Below are 20,331 nucleotides of genomic sequence, written 5' to 3' on the forward strand. Positions count from 1 at the left end.
GTCTTTCAAACTTGGTATAATAGCATCTACCTCTCCGGTCCGACATGATTAAATGAATGAAGCGTGACAGGAGACCGGCACAGCGGGTCCTCAAACACGATAGGCGGCGACAAACCATGTCCTCTTCGTTTTCCGGAACCTTGGCGGAGGCCCTGTCGCCCCCGACCGCCAGGGGACACTGTGAGGCGGCTCGAGCCTGGCGCACGGCCGCTCTAGCCCCGCCCAGGGAAGTCGCTGTCCTTACCTTCTGCAGGAGCCTGCGCCTCAGTGTCCCCGCCCGCTTGCCCTCCGCTCTGTCTTGTAGCTACCCACTACCCTCTTGCCGCCCACCATGGCCCTGCTGCACTCCGGTCGCGCCCTCTCCGGGATCGCCGCCGCCTTCCACCCAGGCTTGGCCGCCGCAGCCTCTGCCAGAGCCAGGTAAGCCCAGGGATACAGAGATGGGGCCAGGACATCGGGCCTGCCCAGCCGAGCTGCCGGCGCCCCAGGACATCCACCCCGCTCCTGGCCCCCAGACACACACACACCCTCTTCTCTGTCACCCTCTCGGCTTCCCTTGACTGAAGACTGAGCGTCCGCGCCTCACGATGACTCTCAGGGTCCCACACCCGTCCCCACCGGTGCACCCGGCACCGCGGGACGGCGGACCAACGCGGTACCCTATGGCAGGAAGTGTGGCCCTCTGCGGCTCCCGGACTCCCATTCAAAGGGGGCCGAGACGCAGAGTCAGCGCGACGGTGGAGGGGGGCTAGGGGGGCGCACGCGGCCTCGGCGCCGGCCAGCCTCGCGCCCATTGGTTGTGGCACCCGGGGGCGCGCGTGCCCTTGACCCGCTGCCCTGGGGGGTGGGCGGGCGCAGCTGTCGCGGTCTCTCTCCGGCCTGAGCGGGTGGCCTGGGCGGAGGCTGGCTGCCGCGTGTGTACCCAGGGGAAGGCAGCGCGCGGGAGGAAGGTTCCCGGGGCGCCGGCGTTCGGGCCCGGCTTTCTTCACAGCATCCCGTAACCTTGGCGTGCGGCGTCTTCCCGTCCCTGTGACCTCCCGAATCCCCAGTGACCCCGCGCCCCTTTGGCCCTTGAATGGGAAAGGGTCAGATGTAGTGGGCCTCTTTTTTTTTTTTTTTTAACTCTTAGGAGGTCCTTTTGTAGGGAAGTTGTCGATCTTCCTCTCCATCTCTCGTCTTCTCAGTAATATTCAGTAAATGTTTCGTAACCCCGGTTTCTCAGAGCCGGGCACTGGACCAAATGCTGGCGATGCGGCGGTGAACAAGACCGAGGGAAGGATAGACGTCTCCAAAAATGACAAATATGTAATTTTGAACCGAGATATGTAGTGCGGGGGGAAAATTCAGAGCATAAAACGAGCTAGTAATTCCTTCCTTGTGGAGAACTGAACCAAGAGATTAATTCACTCAAGAAGCCGATTTGGGGCAGTCTCTTTAAGTACTCCCTAATGAGGGAACCCCCACCAAGCAGATATTAACTACAAGGAGCAAAGCCCTGCTTGGCCTTTCGTTTGAATATATGCACGATGTCTTTAAGCCAGCAGAACAGTATGTCCTTTCCAGAGCCCCACACTTGGCAGTACAGTTTTGCCTGGGCTTTTAAACTCTCCTCTTCCTGATTTGGCTCCTTCTTGGCCCACTGTCAACGTGTGCTCTTTAAGCTTGCCTACCTAGTGGGCCACGATTAGGGAGGAGTTATTTATGCAACGCATTTTAAGAACAGAAAGGAGTGCCTAAAGTTATGGGCAAGAGAAAGTCTTTCACCATTGCGGTAGTCTTAAAATAATTCCTTGTTTTATGGATTTGGCCGAGTGGCCTGAAGCTCTAGTTAAATTGCCTGGTGAAAATCCCTTTGAGTGTGACTTTTTAGTCATTCTATCAGTTTGAGAGCCTGACTCATTTTTCTTTTCTGTCTTTTCCCCATTAGAATGTAGGTTCCGTGAGAGCAGAGACCTTACCTACTTTGTTCACTGTTAAAGCTCAGCATATAACAGTGCCTGCCATATTATTATTTTAAATCCTGACTTTTAACTCAAAACAGAAAGAAATATGACATCTTAATGCTCTACTTTAGATCAGAATCTAAACACATAGAGAAGCCACAGTGCTGCAAAATATGTACCAAAAATATAGTCTTTAAATATTCGAGCACCTCATGTTGAGGAGGCGCTGTTCAGGTTTAAACCATACTCAATTGGGTGATATAGTCAAATGCCATGTCTGGCCATGAAGGTTAACTGTTCAGATAAAGAAGTGAGAACCTTCGCTCCCTCCACTGTGGAAGGGATCTTTACCTAGAGCCAAATAATAAAAGTAGAAAACATTTAAAATAAACTCAACCCACTGAAGTTGTTTTTTTAAAAACGTCTCATTCTAATACATACAATAAAACCTAGGCAATTGATATTCCAAAGAACTGAAAATTTATCCAGTGAAATATTTAATTTCATACTTGGGTCATTTGAATGGAACTTTTTCTAAATTCAAGTGTTTTCATTTAGCTGCATTTTTTAAACAGAAAACACTGAATATATAACTTTCTCTTGTTGACCTGTGCTCTAAAAGCACAGTGACATGAGATCAGACATAGTCACAGATCAATGAAGAAAGACAAATTTGTATTCTGATTTGTAATGATCTGTTTTTAATTAATTCTGATTATTTAATTTTTAGTGAAATAACTGAAGGAGTATCATGAGAAAAGTAGTGTGTAACAGTGGTACAATTACAATAACCAGTATATCAATTGTAATAACAATTACAATAACTACCTTCAGTAGTTAGAAGGTCAGAATTGTGGTATTATCTCTGTCGTTTTTAGCTCCGTCATCATGGGCAAGTTAATTAACTTCTAATTTTAAAATAAGAAGGATGTGAGGAAAAATATTTTAAAAACTGTGAAGCCCTAGGTAGGCTTAAGCCCCTGGGAAACCACAAGTCATTTGAATTGGAAAGGCTTTGCTGCATACTTTGTACCTAATATCTTTTGGTTGACTAGTCAATATTGCTCAACGTTTGAGGTTTTGTGCTTATGTCCAGAGTACACTGATAGGAATCGCTTCGTTAGAAATCACTTTGATGTTACCAGCATCAGTTTTGTCCCTAGAGCTCTCTTGTTTTCATCTAATACACTTCCTTTGGAAACATCAGAGATCTTACAATGTGTGTGTAGTCTTTACCATTTTAAGGAATGAAGGGCATAGAGGCCTGGAAACATGATTACTAATTGTATTAGTCCTTTTCTGTTGCTTATAAAAAAATACTTAGAACTGGGTAATTTATAAGAAAACAGGATTTACTGCTTACAGTTTGGGAGGCTGGGAAGTCTACAGTGCAGGGAACACATCTAGTGAGGGTCTTGGTGGTGGTGACAGTGACCCAGGGGTCTCACACAGCAGAAAATGGTGGAGCAGAGAGAGTGAAAGAAACTTTGTGCTCCCTTTTTAAACCCCTCAGAACCACACCCCCACCATTTTTAATCCATTCATTGTGGCATGGTCCTACAATCTAATCACCTCTTCAAGGCCGTCACAGTGGGGCCAAAGTTTCTAATGTGTAAAATTTGGGGGACACAAGTCAAGCTCCAATAAGTTTGGGGGGGGGATATTCAAACCACTGCACTAATGTAGGGCTAATCAAATCAAGTATCCCTGCTCCTATATTCACGTTGTTTAAAACTCAATATTTTGAAGTTGCTTTTAGAATTCTTAAGAGATATGCCATAAGACTCACATTAAACATTTTAAAGAACTTGACAAGTAAGTGTTTTTCCACTTTTTGACAAAAATGGTGCCTTCTGTCCTTGTGGTTAGGGGCAGCAGCTCTGTTATCATTGATTGACAGCCTTGGAAACAGACCATCTTTTTAAAAACGAACATTGCTTTCTAGAAGTTTTCTTTTTTATAATCTAATATGTCCTTGACAGTCAAAGTATTTCTTTCACTCAGCAGTTAGTGACTGTGACAGTAGTTAGGCAGGTGCTACATGTTTTCAGAGTCTGAATTGTGCAAAAGACATAACAAAAGTTTTCTTCAGGTCCAGTACAGAAGTTGTTTCAAGGTATCTGTGTTTCTTACTAGAAACAACCAAGCAGCCTAAATCAACAACAACAACAAAAGGGAGGGATTTTCAAGTTCTGGCACTAAATCTAGTGAGGGGCAATGGCAATAATGATAATGTCTCCTGAGATTCTAGAAAAAAACTATGGGAGTAATAATGGAAAAGCAGAAAAGACCTTAACGACCATAAAGTCTTATGACCATATATATTCCTTGAATTCTCTACATACTGGCCTTACCAGGCTCCATACTAGTGGCAGAGCAGTTACAAATAAACGTGTAGTAGTAATAATTTAGTAACAGTGATACCAGCTAATATCAAGCACTCACTCTGTGCCAGCTCTGTTCTGGGTTTTTTTTCATCCTTATGCCAACCCTGTGAAATAGCTACTATTATGCCCCCATTTTACTGATAAAGAAAGTTGAGACTTATAGAAGTTAATTCAATTGCTTATGCTCACATAGCTGGTAGGTGGCTGAGCTGTTATTTGAATGTATGCAGTTTGCCCAGTACTGAAATTGCCCCCGGTGGTTCAGAGAACCATTGCTGGGAAAGAAATTCTAATGAAATAATTTACCAGCTTGTTAGCATAGTGAGCACGGAGAACTTTCACTGTGCCACGCCAAAACATTTGATTGGTTGAGACTGGACAAATGATTACTAAGAGAACTTAGAGGCTATTTCACCTAAGTAATTTGGAACCTTGCTTCCTTGGCTTCCGTTTCTGCTGCAACAATACCCAGTTCTTTCTCACTTTTAGCCTTTACTCTTGAGCCTCTGCTTGAAATGCCTTTTTCCTCCTCCTTTCATCCTTAGCACTCAGCTCATAGGTCACTCCTCCTGGAAGCCTTTCCAACCCTATGCTTTCCTCCTTTTCCCCAAGCTACTAGGTCCTCTCCTCAGGGCTCCCATAAATAATATTCTGTGCCCTAGGCCTGTCTTTATCACTGTACATCATCTTCCTCCCTCCCCCCACTCCCTCCCAGCCTGCATGGTTTGCAACTCCCTGCTGGTCACCCCACTGGTGCCAAGGGATTGTGTTTTACTCTTCTTTACATTCCCAGCTCTTAGCAGGTAGCAGGTTCTTAATGATTGATTTAGGAGATCATAAAGACTTTGTATTATAGAATATGAAACTGTGTGAAAAGCTTCTTGCTTATTTCCCCTGAAGAAAAAGGGTAGAATAATCTTTTTTTCAGGTCAGTAGTTTACCATGAGGTTAAAAACCTCAGTTTGATACATTAATGCATCCATTCTGCCAGGAGGGTGTTTACTGGAAGAGAAGACAGTACTTTCCAGGGGCTCCACAGGAAATCTCAAAGATAGTTCTCAGTGAAAGCCTGAAAATTTTGTTTCCTATATTTCAGATCCAATTTTGGGAAGGCCAAGTAAAAAAAGTTGTGAGATGATATTTGGTCACTTGATTAAAATAAGATCATGAGTGAGAAACAATCACTGGTTACCTATTTAATCAAAATAACAATAAAACGTTAAAATTAAATATATAAAAATTGTAAGGAACCTTAGCTCTTTCCTATTCAAGAAACCATTTTTTGTTTTGTTTTGTTTAAATAGTCAAGGATGTAATAGAGTCAACATAAAGCATAGGAAACAATTCTGGTAAAGCACAGAATCTCTGCTATCTAGACTGATTGCACCAGAGGTAAAAAATAACCTTTCCTTTTTTAAGTGAAGTCATTAATCACTAAACCAAGGAAACTACCCCATCAAGATTGAGCAAACTTTGTTAAAATGTTAACACATCATAGCTTCTTTTTAGAGTCAGTTTTTATAAATCAAGACAAAATTCACTTTCCAAGTTTTGTCCTCACATGTGCTTTCATATGTGGGACAAATTGACACTGTAGGGTATAGTTCTCTCTCAGGAAGTCTGCAAGGTCAAAACTATTTTCATAATGATATTAAGGTGTTAACATGCCATGTGTTTCTCTCATTGCTATTTGCAAATCAATCAATTAATAAGTATGACAGATTTTTCAGTTTTAGTTTCTAATTTTAACTTCTAACAGTAAATATTAATAGTTATGCTCCACATAAATAAAAGCTCTTTGGGTCCTCAATAGGTTTTAAGAGTTTGAAGAAGTCTCAAGACCAAAAAGTTTGACAACTGCTGCTTTAGGACAACACTACTTTTTTTCCTTGAAAAACAAAAACACACAATTGTATTTCTCTGTCACTGTTGGGTTTTTTTTGTTTGTTTGTTTGTTTTTTTGTCTTTTTTTGTGACCGGTAAGGGGATCACAACCTTTGGCTTGCTGTTGTCTGCACCGTGCTCAGCCAGTGAGCGCACGGGCCATCCCTACATAGGATCCGAACCCGCGGCGGGAGCGCTGCTGCTGCACTCCCAGCATCGCACTCTCCCGAGTGCGCCACGTGGCCAGCCCTCACTGTTGATTCTAGTATAGTCTCAAGCACTCATTAATTTTTAATGAGAGGAACTTCTATTTCACAGAGACAACTGAGGGGGGGAGGCAGGATTGTCAGTCCTACACAAACATTTTAAGCAGACTAGCAAAGTTCGTGAACGCATGCAGTACAACTTCTCTAGCCGTACTCATCCCTTTCATCCCTTCTCAAAATGGCAACAAAGAACATGTTTATTATAATGACTCAAAGCAATAGCCTCTCTGGTGAATGTAAAGATAAGAAGCAAAATATTAAGTGTATATAAACTTTAAATTATGCTTAGTAATCAACGTGTCTGTATCCTATCTTACTTAGAAATTATGTAGACAAAGGCAGATGAACAAAAAGACTTAAACCAGATTCTCTGTCCTCACTCACCCAACAGAGAATAGGTCTCTACCATCCTTCTACAGAGATCGCTGACTTGTTACAGCTTAAAACCAAATTCACAGTCTTTGCTGTCATCAGTGGGGACAAGCTTATTGGCCGTAAGTGAACCAGAAACAAAATCCCAAATCAGGAGAGGCTGGGGAACACACTAGAGAAACAGTCATTCTGTTGCCTTCAAGGATTCTCTCTGGGAGCCGAGGAAAGAGGAGGTGCACTTCCCAGCAGCACCATTCACCTGGCTCAGTCAGTTGACTCCATTGGACATTGATGGATGGCCTCTAAGACTGTTAAAGGATAGTTTTTTAAGCTAAAATCATGACTCTCATACAAATATAAAATGATGAACATTGTCAAACATTTTAATTCATTAAGTAATGAAGGAACCAGTAGAGTGTTAACGATCAGTTCTTCCTGATGATTTTTAATTCCTAAATACCTAGCAACTCTCTTCCTCTCCACCCCTACTGCTACTACCCTGGTTCAGATCCTCATTTCTTTATCTTTCCTGCTGGGTAACAAACCAGCTTCTTCAGTGATCCTTCTTCATCCACTCTGACCACTCTACATTTAGGACCCCACCCTGCAACCAGAAGGGCTCTAAAGAATGCAGGTCCATCCATGTCACTCCCCTCACCTGACCATCCTCCCACCTCAAAAAAAAAAAACTTTAAAAATTCTTCATGTTTCACTATATCCAAGCTGGGGCCCAGGAACCTGTATGTTTAACAAGCTTTCCAAATTATGCTCTGAACAAGTGTGAGAACAGGATAAAACCCAAGCCAGTCAAATAATACTCTTGCATGGCCCTTGCTTCCTTCTTTAGTATCATCTTTCACCACTCTCAGCTTCTCACGGCCAAATTACTTGAAGTGTTCTTTGCCTGGGAGTTCAGGTCAGGTTTAGACTGCTTTTAAAGCCTGCACATGCACCCTGTCCTCTCCAAAATGATTCACTGCCCCCCTTCTGCTTCACATAGCTTTTCTGCACGGTGCTTTGAAGTCTTTTGTATCATTGGATTATTGGTGCCTATTGCTATACCCTGTGCATAGTAAACACGCAAACATTTGTTGAAATGGATCTTAGGCAGATCAGAGACATCTCTGGCCATAGGGATCTAGCTAATGTGACTAAACTAATGTATTTCTATTTCTCATTTCAGCTCCTGGTGGGCCCATGTGGAGATGGGACCCCCAGATCCCATCCTGGGAGTTACAGAAGCCTATAAGAGAGACACCAACAGCAAAAAGATGAATCTAGGAGTTGGTGCCTACCGCGACGACAATGGAAAGCCTTACGTACTCCCTAGTGTCCGGAAGGTGAGCTTCCCATCCATCTGCTACTGAGTCAGGGTCACTCCTGGAGAGTGGCAGAAGAGTGCTGGACTGCAGCTGGGGAGCCCTGTGTTCTATTTCTCGCACTAACCACATGAATCACTCAGGTTTTCTGGGCTGTCTCCTTGGCTGTAAAAGTGAGAGGTTGGAACCACACGGTTTTTTCCAAGATTGAACTTTCTGTGGTTGTCCGATGACCTATAAAACAGGCAGTGTCATGTTTAATCCTGAGGGTGCACAAGAGGAACAAGAATTTACATGCTATCCCTTGGTAAGAGGAATAATCCTTTACGGATGAGGATTGCCATTATTTTTTTCATTTCTCTCATTTTGGTTGCCTCAATAAAACTCTCGTACACAGGTGTGCCCTGTCCTTATAATTTTTTTTCACTCTTCTTTGTTTTTGTTATATTATTAGTAATAGTATTTTTGTTAGTTAACATTATAAGTTTAAAATATAACTAATCCCTTTAGAACAATTTTTAAATTATTCATCAAGTATTTGCTACTGCTACAAGCTTGAACACAGCCAAGCACTATTGCACATGACCTCACTGACACTTCTCCTCAACCCCACAAGATGCAGAAACAGTTGTTCCTCCATTTAGCAGGTAAACTGAGACTCGGGAAGGTTAAATAACTTGCCCAGGGTCACAGGTAGAAAGGGACTGCCAGGCCTCTGACTCCAGAGCACAAAGATATGTGGCTGTTACAAAGGCTATTAACCCTTTGAAGTTCTTGACAGGCATATACCTTGAAATGTTTCTCTTTTATGTATTTAGTTTGACTTTATCATCTTACATCTACTTTAGGTATTGCTCTTAAACTCTGTTCTTGTACATTCCAAGAATGCCATTTTAAGTTAAATGGTAACCAAGAAAGACTGTATACCCATTCACATAAAACTTAACTTAAAAAAAAAACACACAATAAAAAATATTTCTTTTCTGTAGTATAAAATATCAAGTTATTACCCTTCTTCATGGACATTAACTCAATAAAAAACAAGGCTTTGGCTGGCTGATTGGCTCAACTGGTTAGAGTGTGGTACTGTTAACACCAAGGTCTAGAGTTTGACCTCCATCATTCAGCCGCCAAAAAAAAGAGAGAGAAAGAAAAAAATAAGGGTTTACCTCTAAATTTTAATTAATAAAACTTTAAATACTAATCTTAGTAATCCCAGGTAGGAAAAAGAAACTAAATGAATTTATTTTCTCTTATCTAGGCAGAGGCCCAGATTGCTGCAAAAAATTTGGACAAGGAATACCTGCCCATTGGGGGACTGGCTGAATTTTGTAAGGCATCTGCAGAACTAGCCCTGGGTGAGAACAGTGAAGTGTTGAAAAGTGGCCGGGTAAGCTGCGCAGACTCTGGCATCATCCAGGGTCTGTTTTTAAATTTGATAATTTAAACAAATTTGAAATGATTTAAATAATTTTAAACAAATAAGAAAAGATAACTCAGTTTTTATGTATGTAATGATGGTTTTAAGGTGTCCACACTATTGCTAATAACTCCTTTTTAGATAGTAAATTGGCAATAATTAAATGTTTCGTATAACACCAATTCAAAAAATGTGCTAGTAATCCTGAAAATGGAGTAGTAATTTGACTGATAGATTTGGCACTGATTTTACTGTTAATCTCCATCTGCTTATGTTCATTTTACACTGAATATGCTTTAGATATGCTTACCTATGCCTAGTTTTAGGCCTATAATTAGCACCCACCCTCATGTCCTAAGCTTTCAGCTTGGACGGAAGAAGAAGGCAGAAAACAAGCCATGGGTGGACTGTGGGGCTGGGACTCCTGCCTCCCCTTCACAGCCACTTTGGACATTGAAAGAGAGAAGACCATGCTCCCAATGTGTGAGCTTATGTCATTATGGTTTATCTTCTTTTGGAAAAAAATGTGTTTTTTAATGATACATTTGTGTATTTATTTTAATGGGTAAATCTGGGAATGGGGGAGACATACAAGTTAGCAAAATTAAGCCAACATTCTCAACCCTCTTCCCCCCCTGAAAAAAACAGAATAAATACAGCTTATTTACAAGACTGGTCTAAGTCCACACATTAGTTTGTTAGCTCAGAGGAAAGCATACAACCTTAACCCCAGGGTGATGTAGTAATTATCCTAGGTCACGGACAGAATATGGCTTAGTTGCTATCCATAAAATCAACCATATGTTAATCCCTCATGAAACCATCTGGATTTTTTTTTTTTTTTTTTTTTAAAGATGACCATAAGAGCATCTTAACCCTTGACTTGGTGTTGTCAGCACCACACTCTCCCAAGTGAGCCAACCAGCCATCCCTATATAGGGATCTGAACCTGCGGCCTTGGTGTTGTCAGCACCACACTCTCCCAAGTGAGCCACGGGCCGGCCCCTAAACTGCCTGGATTTTTAATTCATGCTGTGATTTTGCTTAGTCTGTATCCTTCTAGACAATTATAATCTAAGGATGAGACTAGTCAATATTAAAATAACATCAACTTGTCTTTTATAAATTACTGTGTGTTTGTTAATCATCAGTATTATTGGACCAACGGTTAGGTTTTTATTTTCGTCATGCCAAAGATTGCAGAGACTAATTATTTTTAAGAGTTTTTTAGTTGTGTTCTCCCTATTTAATCCACTGCCACCCCAGTCCAGCAAGTAGGTTTATGTTTTGTAGAGCCTTACAGTGCCTTTAAAAAAAGAAATAAGCAAAATCTCTCCAACCTATTATGGTTTCTTTCTTATTCCTTAAAGTTGACAAGTTCGAAGAAGCAAATTTACTTCAGGCATCTTTTTATTACCCAAAAGATGAATATTTTAAGATTACGAAAACTCAGAAGAGGATCTCTTAGACAGCCTTTAAAATGTAGTAATATTATCCTACAGATTTGCTGACTTGCTTTTCAAGGAACTTTAATGTTCAGAGAGTCATTCCATGACTAGAGTCATGTTTCAATGTAGTGACTGTTCCTAGTGTGTTTTTATATTTTTTGTATAAATCACTCCTTTTATATATTGGGGAGGAATTTTTGTGTCCTGAGAGTTTTCCACATAACACAGGATGATACTAATAACAGGACATAGGAATTAGCTTCCAGAGTATGAAGGGCACTGACTGTTCAGAGCGGTTCCTCTCTGTGGCTGGGTCTCTAGAGTGTTGTATATCACTGACCATGGGTGTCTCTTCTTCAGTTTGTCACTGTGCAGACCATTTCTGGAACTGGGGCCTTAAGGATCGGAGCCAGTTTTCTGGTGAGTCTGGAAACTCCTTCATGAAAGAGCTGTAAGTTGAGAATAATGGGGTTTCCTATGGTGTGTATACTTGACTCCTGACCCAGAAGTAGATTTCCTCTTTCCACAAAGTAGATAAATTTTCTGTCCTCTGATTTAAAAATGAAAGTACTTTGAAGAAATTACAAGGAAGATATAATAATAATAAATTCAGTTTATTGAGCACTTACTGTTACTAAGGAGCCTTGTATTTTAACTCATTTAATCCTTATGACATAGGCAGGTACAGTTAACCCCATTTTACAGATGAAGAAAGTGAGGCCCAAATATGTTCCTCACTACACAGCCAGTATAGTTGTCAGAGCCTGGATTCCAACCCAGGCAGTCTGGCTGCTGAGTCAGCACTGTCTCTCAACCATAGCGGGTAGCTGGGTTTCAGTAGAGAAAAATAACCTCTTAATAAAATATACCAGCTTTTTTTGCCTCTCCTTTCTTAATCTTTCCATTTCCTTTCATTCCATCTTTCAGCAAAGATTTTTTAAGTTCAGCCGAGATGTCTTTCTGCCCAAACCATCCTGGGGAAATCACACGCCCATCTTCAGGGATGCTGGCATGCAGCTACAAAGTTATCGATACTATGACCCCAAAACTTGTGGTTTTGACTTCACAGGCACTATAGAGGACATTTCAGTAAGTGTGGCTATCAGGGTGGGAGGGGTAAAGGATCAAGGAATAAACCTCCTTGCAGACATTTGATGTCTCCCAGCTGGGGATGAGCTAATTCCCAGATCTCAAGTTATCTTTGTTACTTATCAAATGATAGTGAACCTTTGGCATTTCGGGTTTATTATCTCTTTTAAAGCTGCAGAGCAAAGTCACCTCTTGGTTGTTTTTCTCTTTAGAAAATGCCAGAGCAAAGTGTTATTCTCCTGCATGCTTGTGCTCACAATCCCACAGGAGTGGACCCTCGTCCAGAGCAGTGGAAGGAAATGGCAACAGTGGTGAAGGTGAGGAGGGTAGACTGATTGGTGCTAGTTCAGGGTGTAGTAACTAGCCTTGGATGCTTAACTTGGCAAAGTCTTAACAGTGAGAATTAATTAAATTTGAGCCTGCATGAAATTTCCCCACTTGGATAAGCTGCCAGGAAAGGGCTCCTCATTTGCATAATTAGCAGTTCTCTAATTGATGGTACATAAGCACTTCGAAAATATTTTTTCTTTCTTGGCCTGGGTGTAGGGAATTCTCATAAAACTTGTCGTTGGCTACCCTGCATAACAGGCATCCACTGATCCCAGGATGTCTGCTATAGGTGCCTACATTTGCCCTTGTCAGTGGTTGCTTGTTACCCTTTTATACACTTTTCATGACTCCTCCTTTCCTTGCCCCTTTCCTCGGCATTGCCATTATCACTCATAGAGTGTAGCCAGGTGTCAGAGAAGACACTAGTCAGAATTCCTAGGGAAGCACATCTGAGGATCACCAAGTCTCAAGATGTTCTGTGGTATAAGAGGGTAGGGTTTAGAAATGAATAGAATTCAGTTCTTTTCACAAGTACAGCACTGACTGCCTGAACTAGTTATATTAACACACTGCCCATGGTGGTGTAGAGGAGGGAGCTCAGATATGGAGGTGGAAGGGCACTGTCCACGTCTCAGTGCTGCCTCTTACTTATGCTCCAGTCTTACTGCATTCAGTAAAGAATTTGCCTTTTAAGACCAGAAAAACAACAACATGGAAACGAAGCCCAGTGCCTGTACCAAAGACTGAATCCTTGATTGTTTCTTCCAAGTTCCTTTCAACAGGCCTGCGCTGCTAGAGCTCAAACCTCCAAACCTCCAGTCATACAGCTTAACAACAGGGAATCCAAGGAGATGGGGGAGAGATGGAAGGAGGAGAAAAGGAAATGTTGATTTTTGTTAACCCCAGTGCAAGGTCTGGTTTTACATTTGCTTGGCAGTTGTTTCACTGTAAGGACACATTTAGCAAGCTGACTTCATGTAACGATTTGTTACTCATCCTGGTCTTCTTAAATGTTTCATTTCTTCTCCATGACTTTTTTAAAAATTGATTATTGGTGTTACTTGAAATAAAGGCAAAGAATATTTGTCAAAAAAAAAAAAAGAATTCCTAGGGAAGAAAATAGTATTCCTGTTGTCTTGTGTCCCCATGTTCACTCCTTTTGGTTTCCCTTTCTTTACCTTCTGTCAAATCTAGGCCACAAACAGAATGAAACAGAGAAAGAGCATTCAGAGAGCACTTTCAAGATGATATGGTTCTAGTGAGGTCGTCCCATGAGCCCTCGGTATAAGATGAGTCTGCCAGGGTTACATTAGTCCCAGAAAAAGTTGATGCTGGTCCTGTGTTGACTGGACCAAAAAAATTACCCAGACCACTGTGGACCTTAGAAGAGCTTCCTTTTTGACTAAGCAGCATTCTAGGCAGATTGAGATTAAGGTTCTCTTTTCTTAGTGTCTTCTTGAAAGAACATATCCACCAAAGTAAACAAATGCACGTTGCTATCTTAACTGTAGGAAAATTAAAACATCTCCCAAACTGCCATCTGAGGAGAAAACTGTTGCCACTGGCTATGAGAGGTAGGCCTGGTCACAATAAGCACAAGCGACCATCTAGGACTTCTTCAGATGGACTGCCTAAAGCTTTGGGCTTCTCTTTGTTTCCCAGAAAAAGAATCTCTTTGCATTCTTTGACATGGCCTACCAAGGCTTTGCCAGCGGGGATGGTGACAAGGATGCCTGGGCTGTGCGCCACTTCATCGAACAGGGCATTAACGTTTGTCTCTGCCAATCGTACGCCAAGAACATGGGCTTATATGGTAAGCTAAAGGACCCAGCATGATATGTGTTTTGGTGAGTTCAAAGAGCTGGGAGAGAATGCCACAAAGGAATAGAGTTTGGTGTGTGTTTGTCCATATCTCTCCTTACCCAGAGAGGAAAGACTGGTATAGTGGATTTTACCGATTTTCTTAGCTGTATCTTCTCTGGTATCCTTGAATTCTTCCAGCAAAGAAAACTGATGATGGCTTCTCTAAACAAAGAGTGACTGATCCATGAGCCAAGAAGATAGATATAATAAAAAAAGACCTTTGAATACTCTTGAGTACTCAGACTTTCTGTTGTGCCTCAGCTCATCATTCTGATTGTCAAAAACTTTATTTATACAAATGAGTTATTTTTGTGGTGGTTCTGATGGAAACAGATAATATTTAGCAGATTTAATCATGATTTGCTCCCGCATGTTAGACAAGATCCATTTTGTCTTTTCAGGTGAGCGTGTGGGAGCTTTCACTATGATCTGCAAAGATGCGGATGAAGCCAAAAGGGTAGAGTCACAGTTGAAGATCTTGATCCGTCCCATGTATTCCAACCCTCCTCTCAATGGGGCCCGGATTGCCTCTACCATCCTGACCACTCCGGATTTGCGAAAACAATGGTAAAGGCTGTTGCCCCTCGCCCAGCCATCCACCTCCTCCCAGCACTGCTCCTTCAAAAGCAGTTTATAATTGACTTCTACTGATGTACGGTACCTATAGATTCCATATGTGGAAGGAGGGTGAAGGGAGAGAGGAGTGTGAATGTTGTTAATACTTTCAAATAAGTTGATCTTTCCCTATAAGAAACTGACATAATTGAGAAATGGCAGTTTCTTTTATTTTTAGCATTTCCATGTAAGTAAAACCTGTCTTCCCCTAAAATCAAGTTCACATTGCCTTATATAGGAAATTCCTCCTTAAGATCATATTTTTGTTTTTATCCTAACAATAGGTAGCACTGAATCAGTATTTCTGCATATTTTTGGTTTTTATTTTCTATACATTATATATCTATCTCTATATCCAAATCTCAACACCTGTTCTCCAAATTAGTGTCACTTAGTCTTTTTTACCACAGCCCACATAAGAAATATATTCTACATCATGACCCTGAACACACTTATGTATATGTATATATAGCTGAATTCATTTTTAAAACTCAGTACTTAGGCCTTCATGTGCTATACTCCAATATTTTCTACATGCCAACTCCATCTTACTAAATTGAATTTATATCCTACTAATGAGAATGGGTCATGACTCACAATTTAGAAAACACTGCTTTTGATCAGGGTTTGGCGAATTCTGTTGTAAGGGTGAAATCCAGTCTGCCCCCTATTCTTGTAAATAAAGTTTTATTGGAACACAGCCATACTCATTTATGAATTGTGTATGGCTGTTTTCATGCTACAATCACAGAGTTTAGTAGTTGCGACAGGCAGAGATCATATAGCACATAAAGCCTAAAATTGTACTATTTGGCCCTTTACAGAAAGCATGCCAGCCCGTTCTATATAATTCAGAGTTTGTAAAAACCAAGATGCTTAGGAAGATATGATTTTTTTTTGTATGAGTTTATCCTGTGTAGCTGCTTAATTGAGAGAACAGATCTCTGAACAGCTTCTTGGGTAGAAAAGCTAAATCTGCTATCTCTTGTCTCCAGGAAACTTCATATGTCATCATGTAACAACTACTTTTTCTAATATAAATTAATCCTGTGAACATTGAGGTAAATAATAAGAGTCTGGTTCATGACAATTCTTCTTAGTACAATAGATCCATGCTAGGCTTACCAAAAAAATTGACTCCTTTTTCAATTAAAAAAATTTTTTTCCACTATAAAATTAATGTGTAAATAAATTTCTGAAAGTTTGGGAGAGGGAAAAAATTAACCATAACTCTAGCTACTATAACCCAGCTTATTTTTCCTGGCCTATCATTATCCATGGTTGTATACTGGGGGTTTTTCTGTTTTGTTTTATTTTCTGGTGGCTGGTCAATATGGGGATCCAAACCTGTATCATACTGTTATATATGTATATGTAGGACTGGTTTTAGTTTTGTCACTTAGAATTATACTAAAGCTGTTTGTTTTTGTCAGCTGACAAGTATGGGATCTGATAAGCTTTTCTAACCTAATTTTTTAAGTTTTTTTATATATATTTATTATTTTCTCATATTTCCTGATAGTTTTGAAGATTTTTACTTTAATGTGTGCATTTCAATGCACATTTGAGAGTCTTCAGTGGACAAAGATGACAGAGATACTCTGCTAGATGACTAAGACATAGTCTCTAACCTCAGGGAGTTGGTAATCCAGTGAGAAAGATACACACATATCACTGATATAAGACAGAATGAGGAAAAAAAAAAAGGCTGGCTGGTTAGAGCACAGTGTTATAACACCAAGGTCAGGAGTTCAGATCCCAGTACCAGCCAGCTGCCAAAAAAAAAAAAAAGAGTGGAATAAATGTTGACTAAAGGAAGACCTGTTGATTCTAGTGGGGAGTTGGAGAAGATGTAATGAAGACTTCAGTATTTGAGTTGTACCTTAAAGAGAGGTGTGGGCTTTTTTTTTTTTTCAAAGGAAATGAAGGGGCCAGGGAAACTGGGCAGAGAGATCTGCCTAAGAAAAGGCACAGGCACAGGTCGTGCATTGCACAGAATGTGCGTAGAAAGCCCGAAGTGATTTCTGTGACAGAAATACTGAGTGTGAGAAGGAATGTAGAAGGCGGCCAAGCTGAGAAGATGAGGTGCACCTTGACCGAAATTGTGAGCGTCAGAACTTTATTCTCTGGGCAACAAGGAGAATGTGGTGGCTTTGCTGAGGGGCCACCAGATTTGTCCATAGTCAGACATTCAATGCCTTTAAGACGCAGGCTTCAGAGTGAATGGAGCTGGAAGGATGGAGACTGCAGGAAATTTAAAATCAGATGCCACACCTAGAGGACCGGGGCCCCTCCGCCCTAGCCAGTGGTCACATTGTTAACACAGTGCTGCCAGCTTCTCATTTTTCAAGAGAAACTACAAATCCAGGTTTTTATGTGCAAGTGCCCAATTGTAAAATGTTTCACTGGGTAAAATAAAACATACTTGACCTTAAATTGGCACCTTATAACCTTTGTTGTAACCATGCATGACATCATCAGAGAGAGAGTTTTAGGAAAGTGAACACAAAAGAACAAGGTGAAAAACTATAAATGTCTTTACAGTCGTCCAGTTGGTGACAGCCATGGGAATGGAATAGAAAGGGTAGATTCTGAGGAAGGGGAAGATTATGTTTAGAATCAGGCGAGCTGTGTGCACAGTCAGAGGGACTGCCCTCTCCAGTCCCCCAGACAGAATCAACCCTCTCTCCTTGGGGCTCCTTTGCACAGCATTGTTCTGTTAATTTTACATTGTGTTGCCTTGTTCCGTAGTTAGTTGGATGTATTGGCTCCCAGCCTCTATTGTAAGCTTTTAAAGGCAAGAACCATGTCTCAGTCTTCTGCTCCTAGCACGTGGCTTGGCCCATTGTAGGTTCACAGTGTGTTGTCTTAATTGTAAAGGCAGGAGTGTTTATTCCACCCATGTTAAAAATAAGGTCATATTTTACTGTTTAACTCATGGTTTTTACCTTAGTCTTTGTAAGTTTTAGAGCGATTTGTACTCAAGTGTGTTAACTATTTTAGTTGCCTGATCAAAATAGTGATCCAGTAGAAAACAGAATGCTATAGAATAGCTTTCTTTCCTGGCTAGTGACAGCGTGTAACCCAGTCAAGGACTGAGAGTTGAGGCACACTAGGGAGTACTCAAGGAGGTAAAAACGCTATCAACTCTGGCTTACCTGTCAGTGCATGGCCAGCAGAAGCTGCATCTTGGGGTTTCCTTACAGGTTGCATGAAGTGAAAGGCATGGCCGACCGCATCATTGGCATGCGGACTCAGCTGGTCTCCAACCTCAAGAAGGAGGGCTCCTCCCAAAACTGGCAACACATCACTGATCAGATTGGCATGTTTTGCTTCACAGGGCTAAAGCCTGAACAGGTGAGTGGACTCTGATTTCTCTGCAGGTAACCAATTGATCAGTTCTTGCAAACCAGAAGAATTCCTCATAGGTCACCTACCTTTTCAGGGTTACCCTAAAAACAGTTATTTTGGAGCCCTCTTGGGTAAAGCATTTGCTTTGTTTTGTTATTAGTTGTTTACCTATCTTTATCCCCCATGAACTTGTAAACTTCTGAAAAGCTGGGCTTGTTTTGATTGTGTTTATGACCATTGCTGCTTCTCCGAAGAAAGATAGGAGAAAAAGCTGTTCCTTAATTGAATTCTGGTTCTGTGCTGGATCTAAGATTTTGTTTTTACCTGTTCACCCCTCAGAATTTATCATCCTACTTTAAGATAGCTTTTTATTCTTCTTTTACTCTACACTTAGCACACCAAGTTCTGGGAGTAGAGCTTAAGTGAGGAAATAGAGCTTCTGTTATTTTTCTGTTTTAACAAGTTGGCTATTGTGCCATTCTGCAGAAATCCTCCTGCCCAGGAAGTAGTACCCAAGCTCTTTTCTCTCTGCAGGTAGAACGGCTGATCAATGAGTTCTCCATCTACATGACAAAGGATGGCCGCATCTCTGTGGCAGGGGTCACCTCAGGCAACGTAGGCTACCTTGCCCACGCCATCCATCAGGTCACCAAGTAATTTCCTGGTGCAAGGGAACAGAGACAACCTGTCTTCAGCCTCTGCTAATGTGAGATTCACACAGAGGATGAGGGAGGGTGGATGGTGGTGAATGGATCATCTCTTCCAACCACAGTGCATAACACTCAGTGATCGAACGTCTTTCTCAGAAAAGAACTTGTAGTAAAATAGGGCAGAGGCATCCCTGGCTGGTGTCTGGAACTTTTAACTCTAAACCAAACTTTCCTCCATCCTTTTATCTCCACCTTTTCCAAAGGAGTTTACATGTGCAAGAAAATCACAGCACCAAAAAACCTGTCAATCACACCACTGCAATATTTCAAAAGCTTTAACTGAAGCATCTTACGTGTTCAGTGTTCCTTATGAGAAACAGCACATACTAGAGCTTTGAGAGAAGACCTAGTTCTCTCATTAACAGTCGACCTCATGTTTGTCCTTCCATGATGGAGCCACCATACGAACAGACCAAATTGCAGAAACTGTTTTATGAAAACCAGTGGTCTGCTGCCACTGCAGCAAGGAAAATAAAAGATGCTTTTTCCTGTCCTATTTAAGAAAAAGAAAAAGAAGGCTCTTTCTTCTCTCTTATCATTGCTGTTCTTTTCTTAGGCACAAAGATCTTTAACTAGCCTAGATTTTTCATCCCATTCTACTACTTGGTTGACCATCAACTGCATCCTATCAGGATTTATTTAAGAATGAAGAACATAATTTTCTGCTCATGCCATACCCTCGCCTTTCTTGGCAAAGACTAGTAGAGTAGGTAACTGCATTTTATTTCAGCATCCTCTTCAGTGATTGTGTAATTGTCCCCTGTCACGATGTTTCCTCTGCCCAGTTGGACCTCTCCCTTCATTCAGTGTAGTAGTGCAGTCACTCATGTCACATCATGAGTCAGGCAATGCAAGGTAGTTCCAGGAAAGAGGATTTCTGGGCTTGCGTGCTGCCAGCGGGCTCAGGCTTCACCCGTTGGAAAGATCCACCATCTGCTCTAATCATGTAGATTTATTGCAGCCTGGTTTCTCTGTTACAATAAAATTACTGTAGATCCAACTACTGCCTAAGTTATCTTTTTTCTTTAATGGGAGAAAGGGGTAGGAGTGAATATTGCAGAAGTCTGGGGCTACATCCAACTGACCATGAGCCAGTAGATATGTTAGCTGTTCGAAATGTAGACTGCAAATACACCTTTTTTTTCATCTTGCCATTTGGCTTGTCCAGTCCAAAGATGTTGAGAATGTTGTGTGTAAGCCCTTGGACCTTGGGGGGCAAGTGGAGTCCCATGAAGGATCCTGTGGATATAGACAGGTGGAAGGGATGGAGGGGAAGTGACAACTTCACATGTCTATGGGAGCCAAGTAGGTAATATAAATAAAAAGTGAACATA

General features: G+C 41.4%; 1 protein-coding gene across 1 annotated transcript; it reads left to right on the top strand.

Annotated features, from left to right (window-relative positions):
• Positions 1–222: 222 nt before the first annotated feature.
• GOT2 (glutamic-oxaloacetic transaminase 2) lies at positions 223–19,997 on the top strand. The gene is made up of 10 exons (XM_063111781.1): positions 223–420; positions 8,036–8,192; positions 9,433–9,561; positions 11,400–11,459; positions 11,967–12,128; positions 12,341–12,445; positions 14,121–14,271; positions 14,723–14,888; positions 18,143–18,293; positions 18,822–19,997. The coding sequence occupies exons 1-10, from the start codon at positions 332–334 to the stop codon at positions 18,942–18,944; spliced, it is 1,293 nt and encodes a 430-aa protein (XP_062967851.1). The 5' UTR covers positions 223–331; the 3' UTR covers positions 18,945–19,997.
• The last annotated feature ends 334 nt before the right edge of the window (positions 19,998–20,331 follow it).

This window comes from Cynocephalus volans, chromosome 10 (genome assembly GCF_027409185.1).
Source record: "Cynocephalus volans isolate mCynVol1 chromosome 10, mCynVol1.pri, whole genome shotgun sequence".
Lineage (NCBI taxonomy): Eukaryota > Metazoa > Chordata > Mammalia > Dermoptera > Cynocephalidae > Cynocephalus > Cynocephalus volans.

Coding starts and splice junctions, on each gene's coding strand:
- GOT2 (XM_063111781.1), top strand. CDS start 332: ATGGCCCTGCTGCACTCCGGTCGCGCCCTCTCCGGGATCGCCGCCGCC. Junction 8,193..9,432: donor TACTCCCTAGTGTCCGGAAG/GTGAGCTTCCCA, acceptor TCTCTTATCTAG/GCAGAGGCCCAGATTGCTGC. Junction 18,294..18,821: donor CAGGGCTAAAGCCTGAACAG/GTGAGTGGACTC, acceptor TTCTCTCTGCAG/GTAGAACGGCTGATCAATGA.